This window comes from Lipotes vexillifer, unplaced genomic scaffold, assembly GCF_000442215.2.
Source record: "Lipotes vexillifer unplaced genomic scaffold, Lipotes_vexillifer_v1.1 scaffold528, whole genome shotgun sequence".
In the NCBI taxonomy this organism is placed as follows: domain Eukaryota; kingdom Metazoa; phylum Chordata; class Mammalia; order Artiodactyla; family Lipotidae; genus Lipotes; species Lipotes vexillifer.
Genome location: NW_006794582.1, coordinates 973,694 through 982,964, shown reverse-complemented (window position 1 = coordinate 982,964; position 9,271 = coordinate 973,694). Strand labels below are relative to the sequence as shown.

At 48.4% G+C, this 9,271-nt stretch overlaps 1 protein-coding gene across 1 annotated transcript; it reads right to left on the bottom strand.

Annotated features, from left to right (window-relative positions):
* Positions 1 to 4,235: 4,235 nt before the first annotated feature.
* On the bottom strand, positions 4,236 to 6,389 carry CLPSL2 (colipase like 2). The gene is made up of 3 exons (XM_007467292.1): positions 6,306 to 6,389; positions 5,481 to 5,603; positions 4,236 to 4,331 (listed from the first exon to the last, which is right to left on the bottom strand). Exons 1-3 carry the CDS (start codon positions 6,387 to 6,389, stop codon positions 4,236 to 4,238), a joined length of 303 nt encoding a protein of 100 aa, XP_007467354.1.
* Between the last annotated feature and the right edge of the window lie 2,882 nt (positions 6,390 to 9,271).

Here is a 9,271-nt window from a genome sequence, read left to right as displayed (position 1 = left end):
GAAAGAGAATTGGAGAACTCACAGGTTTTCTGGGTGCCTCACAGAGGATGAAATCACCCCCTACCCAAAATTGGTTTGGATGTTGGAATGGATGATGCCACACACACCCAGACAATATGGAAATGTTTATTACTAGAATAATGGAACTTTCTGGGGACAGCAGCACAGGTGCAAGGAGGTGTGAATGGCAAGGTTGAAGGGGCGGGTGGCTTTGACTTTTACTGCAGCTAGGAGATGGGGCCAGGGTGAGGGTTCCCTGAGCAGGCTGGGGTTTGTGTGGTTTGCACCTCCCACCAGCACCAAGGGAGGAAGCAAGTGCTTTTATCCGCTGGCCTAGATGTGGGGCAAAAAGGGAGTGAGAGCTTGAAAGCTGTCATTGGCCAATCATCAAAAATGGAGTCTTCCTTGGGAATTCCCTGGCAGTTCAACGGTTAGGGCTCTGAGCTTCCACTGCAGGGGGCACGGGTTCCATCCCTGGTTGGGGAACTAAGATCCTGCAAGCTGCCTGGCATCGCAAAAAAAAAGAAAAAAAAAATATAGGAGTCTTCCTACCTAAGCGTAGGCAAGTCTTTGCGTCAGTCTTAGCTGTATATTTCTAAATGTGATTCCTCAGGCAAAGGGAAACAAAAGCAAAAATAAACAAATGGAAGAAGATATTGCAAATGATATATCCAATAAGGTGTTAATGCCCAAGATATATAAAGAACTCATATAAACTAATAAGGACCTACTGTACGGCACAGGGAACTCTACTCAATACTCTGTAATAGCCTGCATGGGAAAAGAATCTAAAACAGAGTGGATATATGTATATGTACATGTATAACTGATTCACTTTGCTGTACACCTGAAACTAACACAACATTTTAAATCAACTATACTCCAGTAAAAATTAAAAAAAAAAAAAAAAAGAACTCATACAAATCAACAACAACAAAACAAACTACCCGATTCGAGCTGCCTACCAGTACATCGTTAGCTCTAGGTCCTGGGAGCCAAGTTCCCCTGGCTTATTAAAATAATAATAAAAGGTTTTGTGGCAGTGAATTGCTCCCACTATACATTGTCCTTTTGTCCTTTCATAATAGAACCCCCCAAGCTTTAGCTGGGCACACAGATGCCCACATGAAAACTACACTTCCCAGTCTCCCTTGCAGCTATCTGCAGCCATGTGACTAAGTTTTGCCCAATCAGATGTAAGTGAAAACAATTCCTGTGGACTCTTGGTCATGCCCTTTTAGGAAGACTGAGCTACTTGCTGTCCCTCTACCCCCTTTCTTCTAACTGGAATGTGGACACAGCAGTTATGGTGATGCATCATCTTTGACACTGGGGCAGAGCTTCTTGACTAGTGTGTCTGGAAATGTGGATGCCTTCTGCCCTCAGGAGAGCCTCTTTAAGAGCCTTCTACTCTTACCCCAAGGTACACTATACACATATGATGTTTCTGTGTGTGCCGCGTTGTAAAAAAGTTAAGGGAAAAAAAAAAAAGAAAAGGAAACAGAGCAGCAGATGGCTGAGCAAGAGGTTGGAAGGAGGTGGAAGCGTGGACGATCTCACCCAGGATGAGCCTCCAGCCAGCCTCCCCCGACTACCAGATGCGAGAGAAAGCATCTACCTTGCTTAAGCCATCATTAGGGTGGGTTTTTGCTTCTGCAACTGTAAAGTTGTATCCTAAAGAACATAGATGGTTTGGACTTGGAAATGATCTTACTGTCTACTCATAGGGAAATAGCTAAGTAAATATGAGTCCACATACATAATAAAATTAGGCTGTCATTACTGTTTGAAAAAGTACTTTGGTGACATGAGGGAAATGATTGATACATAATGAGATAGGAGAAAAAGCAATTTCTGATTTCTGCGTGAGGCAAAGGATCTCTGAGTTACACTGTGGTTATGTCAAATGAGGAGTGGTGGGTGGGTCCAGGGCAAGGTAACCCCCAGGACAGACTGGACTGGGGGTAGAGTCTCGGTGTTCCAGTCTCAGTGTAGAGTCTCAGTGTTCCAGTCTGACCCAGGAGAGTGGGTCCAGACATCAGAGCTGAGGCCACGCATCTTCATCAGGATCTGGCCAGGAAAGGCGATGGTGTTCTGAGTCCTGACTGTGTTGGTGACCTCTTGGCTGGGGAGACACCAGGTAAAACCTGCACCCACCCCCATCTGAATAGTCCCAGAGAGGCTGACTCCACCTTTGCACCCTCCCACATAAGCGAGGCTAAGTCAATTGGCTAATTCCACCACAATGATTGGTTCAGGGTTGAGCATGCAGACTAAGCAAATCCAATCAGAATCAATCTTAGCATGTTTGCTGAGAATTTTGAGACAGATGTTTCCTTTCTCTGGGAGGCATGATTTGCATATGTGAGGTGGATTTGTGGTTAAGAGCCTGCCCTGTGGAGCAAGACAGCCTGGATTCAAATCCCAGCCTCACCCCTACTCTGAACCTTTGAGAAGGGTACTTTGAGCCTCAATACCATATTTGTAAAATAGGGATATTTATAGTACCTACTATAACTGTTGTGAGAATAAGAGGAGTTGATACAGATAAAAAAGCACTTTGCTCAGCGTCTGGAACATAACAAGTGCTCAATAAATCTTAGCTGTTATTATTATGTGACACCTGGAACTTTTGCAGCTACTGGGAAGGAATCCAGCCTGAGGGCCATGGAGCTACTGGATTCAGCCAGACCTGAGGACAGGCGGCTACTGTACTTCTAGTTCCGACCCCCAATGAATTCCCTCAGCATCTAGACCAGTTTGGGTTGGTTTTTTGGATAACTGCAGCAGAAAATAGCCCATGGTGATAATCCATGGTGAGACCTTGGGCAAGTCATGTAGCTCTCTGAGCCTCAGTTTCTTTATCTTTATTTTATTTTTCTTAAATGTATTTCAGGGCTTCCCTGGTGGCGCAGTGGTTGAGAGTCCGCCTGCCGATGCAGGGGGACGCGGGTTCGTGCCCCGGTCCGGGAGGATCCCACATGCCGCGGAGCATTTGTGTCGTATTTTATATTTCACATATAAGTGATATCATATGGTATTTGTCTTTCTCTTTCTGACTTACTTTGCTTAGTATGATAATCTCTAGGTCTATCCATGTTGCTGCAAATGGCATTACTTCATTCTTTCTATGGCTGAGTAATACTCCATTGTATATATGTACCACATCTTCTTTATCCATTCATCTGTCCATGGACATTTAGGTTTTTTCCATGTCTTGGCTATTGTAAATAGTGCTGCAGTGAACAGCATGTATCTTTTCAAATTATAGTTTTCTCTAGATAAATGCCCAGGAGTGGGATTGCAGGATCATATGGCAACTCCACTTTTAGTTTTTTGAGGAACCTCCATACCGTTTTCCATAGTGGCTGCACCAATTTACATTCCCACCAACAGTGTAGGAGGGTTCCATTTTCTCCACACCCTCTGCAGCATTTGTTATTTGTAGACTTTTTAATGATGGCCATTCTGACCGGTGTGAGGTGGTACCTCATTATAGTTTTGATTTGCATTTCTCTAATAATTAGTGATGTTGAGCATCTTTTCATGTGCCTATTGGCCACCTGTATGTCTTCTTTGGAGAAATGCCTATTTAGGTCTTCTGCCCATTTTTCGATTGGGTTGTTTGCTTTTTTGTTATTGAGTTGTGTGAGCTAGTTTCTTTATCCATAAAATGGAACTGATGATATTAGAGAACGTGGAGAGATCAATGCACCAGGTCACTTTCCCACCACAGGCATGGACATTTTTGCATTTATGCTTCACACGCATTCTCATAAACACTCTCTCAATGATCTCCACCCTCATGTTCCCCTTGAAAAGTATTCAGATCCCCCTCTTAGTCCCCACTACCACATACCCATCCATGAGCACCTCAACATACTCTCTCGAGGCACATTCCTCAACCGTGCCCCTCCCACATAGCCCTCCTTCCCAAGGCTTGGCCCTTCCTGGATGCAGCCTCTTCTCACCCCTACACCCCAGTTCCCTCCGGCAGATCCGCCCTGAGGCCACCAGGCCTCCAGACAGGGCCAAACCCCATGGGAAGCTCTATCATGCCTCCTGTCTCCCCTTTCAGCTACCCCCAAACTGGAGCAATCCCTGTGCAGTTCCCTCTCCCAGGAAGTGCAGACAGAAGCCAGAGCCAGGAAGAGACTTTAATGTCTTTTGAGCAAGATGGGCCCCCCCCCAAGGAGGAGAGGGAGGGAGGGGTGGCAGTGACCAGGCTGCATCCTCTAAATCAGATGGCACCGGCGGGTACAGACTGGGTCCTTGTGTATGCAACTTAAGCCTACTTGGCAGGGGCATATGATGTTGATGGCGCCCTTGGTCTGCGGAAAACAGGTAAGAGAGTTGAGAGTTACCAAGGTGCAGGAAAGAAGGGGGTTTAAACTCCTTGGGGAGCAGAAGCAAGATCATAAGTGATGGAGTGAGACAGACGTGAGCTGTCAGCTCTACAGCTGATAACTTTGTGACCTTAGGCTTCTTTGTCTTAGTTTCTGCATCCGTCAAATGGGGATAATAATAGTAACCCCATTTGTTATTTTGAGGATTAGACAAAATAAAGTAGATCAAGTGCCCATGATGAAAAGATCCTCTGGCCACTTCAGCTGTAGACTTAGGCCACAGGAGCAGCCTGACTGGCTCCCTGGGCAATGGCAGCTCCCCAGACAGGGAGATGGAGGCTGAGCCCATCCTCCGTAGAAAGATTTGGGCCCAGGGCCAGAGAAAAGGCAAGCAAGAACAAGATGTACAATGCATTCTGCTCCCTGCATTTCCACCAGCTAATAACAACCATGCTCCATTGAGCACTGTCACTGCCATGACCATATACTCTTCCCAACAACGTGGTGGGGTGGGTACTTTAACCCCATTTTTCAGGTGAGGAAACTAAGGCTCAGAGAGCAGAAGTAATCTGTCTGAGGTCACAAAGACAGGGGTTGGAAAAGCCAGGGTTTAAACTCAGGTCCAATCCCAAAACTGTGAGCCTGCCACGGCAGCTCCGCTCAAGAAATTAGGTCATAGCGGCAGGGAGGTAGGGATGGGTTGGGAGGTCTTTTCCCACCCGCTTTGCTGCAGTGATGTTAGGGTAGAGATATTCATTCATGCAACAAACATTTGTTGAGCACTACTGTGTGCAGGCACTAAGCTGGGTGGGTAGGGGTTCAAAAGTGAATATGCCTTAATCCTCCCCTTGCAGAGCTCTGCCCAGTGGCGGAGGCAGACAGAAGGCAGGCAAGTCAGGGAGATACATGCTCTGCTGAGGGTCTGGGTGCCAAGGGTGTCAGAGCTCCAAGGAGGGAAGTCTTCTCAGAGGAGGTGGTTGGAGTCGTTATTGCAGGACGATTAGGAGTTTGCCAGGTGGAGAAGGGGGAAAGGCTGCTCCAAGGAAAGGGTAAAAAAAGCAGGTGCAGCCACATGGGTTTTTTAACCCATCCCCACCCTACATACCAGAAGGGGCTGCCCCACCCGAGTCTCACCTGGGGCAAGCACATCATGGTTATTCTGGCCCTAGGGACACAGAAGGCACCACCGTGGTCCAAGTTGATGAGACAGCAGTCGCTGTAGCACTCCGAGTGGTGGGAACACCTAGCCCCGTTCATCTGTGGGGACCCGCCCTAAGTCACCAGCTCTCTGGCAGCATGTGTGTGTAGGGGTCAGGGGGTCCCTGACATTGCCAAAGCCCCAGGGGTCCAGAAAGAGAAGCCCTGAGATGGTCACCCCGCCTCCCACCACCCCACCACCCCTCCAGCAGCACTCAGAGGAGCAGGGGGAGGGGAAGGGTGGCAGTTTAGTACTTTTCCCTTTGCTTCTCCTCTCCTGGGGGCCTCCCTCAGCTCTGTGGGCCCCAAAGGGTGACCTTTGTTGGGGGGAGAAAATACTCCCAGGTCACACTTTAGTGGGGTGTGGGCAGAGAATGGGGTGGAGAGAAAGATGGGGAAGGAAAGAGTCGTGCCTAGAACGTCAGGGAGAGGGGTAGACGCTTAGAGCAGGTAGGTAAGCGGTGGGGGGCGGGACCGAGTGTCCGGGAGCGGGTGTTGGGAGGGAGGGGATGGTGCTGGTTATAAGGCCAGTTTCTTTCCCCTCCAGAGCCACCAGGGAGGTGAAGCAGGGCTTTGAAGTCCTTTGGGAACCTATCAAGCTTCCAGCCTGAGAAGAAATCGCCAGTATGGGGTGGTTCCCACCCCCCACCCCCGTCCCCCTCTTCTCTCTCAAAACCCAACTGGCACCTTCTGGCTAGACGATGATACCTCGACCACCGCCCTCTGCTAGAGTGGAAGGTTCCAAAAGCTCTCTTGGCTCACCTTTGTAGACCCCTTTTTAAATTGCGGGAACGCGCCCCAGCAGGGGAGCAGCATCGCCGCGAGTATCGCGAGGGCCACGGCCATGCGCTTGGGAAGTAGAAGTCCCGCCGGACCCCGAGAGGCCGCGGGGATAAACCTTCCCGCTGCCACGTGACCCGGCGCCCCCGGCGCCCGCCCTGGGCTGGGGGCGGAGGGTGAGGGAGTTAATGGTCACAGGCCACTCCAGAGCAGAAGCGCTTTCTAGCGCCCGGGAGGCTCCCAGGCCCCGGCAAAAGGATGGAATTAGGAAAGGCGCTCCTATGAGACCCTGACTCAGGCGTGGACCGGCCAGATGATCGATTTTAGGGACGCTAGGGCCATCCGTATGTATTACTTGCAAATTAAAACTGTAAACTAAAACTTTATTTTCAAAAATTATGCAAAATTTATATGCTGAAATTAAACAGCTTGCTTCTTGATGTTCTGACTCTCTCTGCCCTTTGCTGCACCAAATTGCCCACCACCCCACCCACCCTGACCTTTTGGACAAGCCAGCCCCGCCCTCTGGTGTTTTTCATACCCTCACAGGCCCAGACACGTCCTCTGTAAGAATCAGGAGGCAATGGGAATTCCCTGGCGATCCAGTGATTAGAATTTGGGGCCGCTGGGTTCAATCCCCGGTGGGAGAACTGAGATCCCACAAGCCTTGGGCTGCGGCCAAAAAAAAAAAACAAAAACAGGGCTTCCCTGGTGGCGCAGTGGTTGGGAGTCCCCCTGCCGTTGCGGGGGACGCGGGTTCGTGCCCCGGTCTGGGAAGATCCCACAGGCCGCGGAGCGGCTGGGCCCGTGAGCCATGGCCGCTGAGCCTGCGCGTCCGGAGCCTGTGCTCCGCAACGGGAGAGGCCACAACAGTGAGAGGCCCGCGTACCACAAAAAAAAAAAAACAGCCAGGAGGTAAGACAAGATGACCTCTAAGACCTAGACGTCTTCCAGGTTTAAGGAGTCAATTAATTGTCAAAGAATTTGTAAATTGTATATAATTCACCCACCTTAGTATGGGGGCGAGATGGAGGGGGTGAGGAGAGGAAGACTGGGAAGGAAGAGGGTTCAGGGAGAGCTGCAGGTAGCCCTCAGTGGAACTGGGGGAGGCAGGCCTTCCACACCATTTCCCTCTGGATGAAACTCGCACCTCACCCCACCCTTGGCTGCTTCTGCTTTTAAATTTTTGCTAGTGAGATCACTCTGTATGACAGTCTCTAGGTCCATCGACGTCTCTGCAAATGACACAATTTCGTTCCTTCTTATGGCTAGTATTCCATTGTATATGTGTACCACATCTTCTTTATCCATTCCTCTGTTGATGGACATTTAGGTTGCTTCCACGTCCTGGCCATTGTAAATAGTGCTGCTATGAACATTGGGGTGCATGTGTCTTTTTGAATTATGGTTTTCTCCAGGTATATGCCCAGGAGTGCTGGGTCATATGGTTGTTCTGTTTTTAGTTTTTTAAGGAACCTCCATACTGTTTTCCACAGTGGCTGTATCAATTTACATTTCCACCAACAGTGTAAGAGGGTTCCTTTTTCTCCACACCCTCTCCAGCATTTATTTTTGAGAGACTGTCACGCAGAGTGAAGTAAGTCAGAAAGAGAAAAACAAATATCGTATATTAATGCATATATTTGGAATATAGAAAAATAGTACAGATGAACCTATTCGCCAAGCAGAGACACAGATGTAGAGAACAAACATATGGACACCAAGCGGGGAAACGGAGGGGAGGATGAACTGGGAGATTGGGATTGATGTATATACACTACTATATATAAAATAGATAACTAATGAGAACCTACTGTATAGCACAGGGAACTCTACTCAATGCTCTGTGGTGACCTAAATGGGAAGGAAATCCAGAAAGGAGGGGATATATGTATACGTATAACTGATTCACTTTGCTGTAGAGCAGAAACTAACACAACATTGTAAAGCAACTATACTCCAATTAAAAAAAAAAAAATTTGCTCGTAAGAAAATATCTGAGGGACCCTGACTTGAAGGGGGTGCTATAGACTGAATTGTTTCCCCCCTTCCCCAAATTCATATGTTGATGCCAGATCCCTCAGTGAGATGAGATTTGGAGACGGGGCCTTTGGGAGGTAATTAGGTTTAGATGAAGTCATGAGGGTCGCCTCACGATGGGATCAGCACCGTCATAAGAAGGGACACCAGAGAGCTTGCTGTCTCTTCCTCTGTGCCGTGTAAGGACACAGAGAGAAGGCAGCTGTCTGCAAGCCAGAAAAAGGGTTCTCACCAGAACCAGACCATGCTGGCACCCTTATCTTGGATTTCCAGCCTCCAGAGGTGTGAGAGGTAAATTTGTGTCGTTTAGGCCACCCAGCCTATGGTGTTTTCTTATGGCAGCATGAGCTGACTGATATAGGGGGCTCAGGTCTTTTCTCTAAGATAACAGCTCCCACTGAGCTCAGAGGGTTTTGTGTCCATGAGCTCTGTTAGCCCTCCCTGTATTAGGGTAATTAACAAAGGCTGCTGCAACAGAGAACTCTTGAAATTTCAGTGGCTTGGTACAATAGTGCTTTATTTACCAGTCATGTAAATTTTGATGCGGGGCAGGAGACCTTTCTCCCATCTCATAGCCTCACCGTCTGGAAGAGTGGCCTCCAAGGTCCTTATGGAAGATGGGAGAGAGAGATGAAGGAAGCACATGGATTCCTAAATGCCTCAGCCAGACCTGACACATGCCTCTTCCACTCAGAGACCATTGGCCGCAACTAATCATGTGACCTCAACCTTCTGCAAGGGAAGCTGGGAAATTCAAGTCCGGGAATATTTAGTGCATACTATCGTTTCTGCTGCCCATTTTACAGCTGAGGAACCTGAAGGCTCAAGGTAAAATAACTTGCCCAAATAACACAAGTAAGTCGCAGAGCCAGATATAAACCCAGGGCATTCTAGCTCCTGAGCCCAAG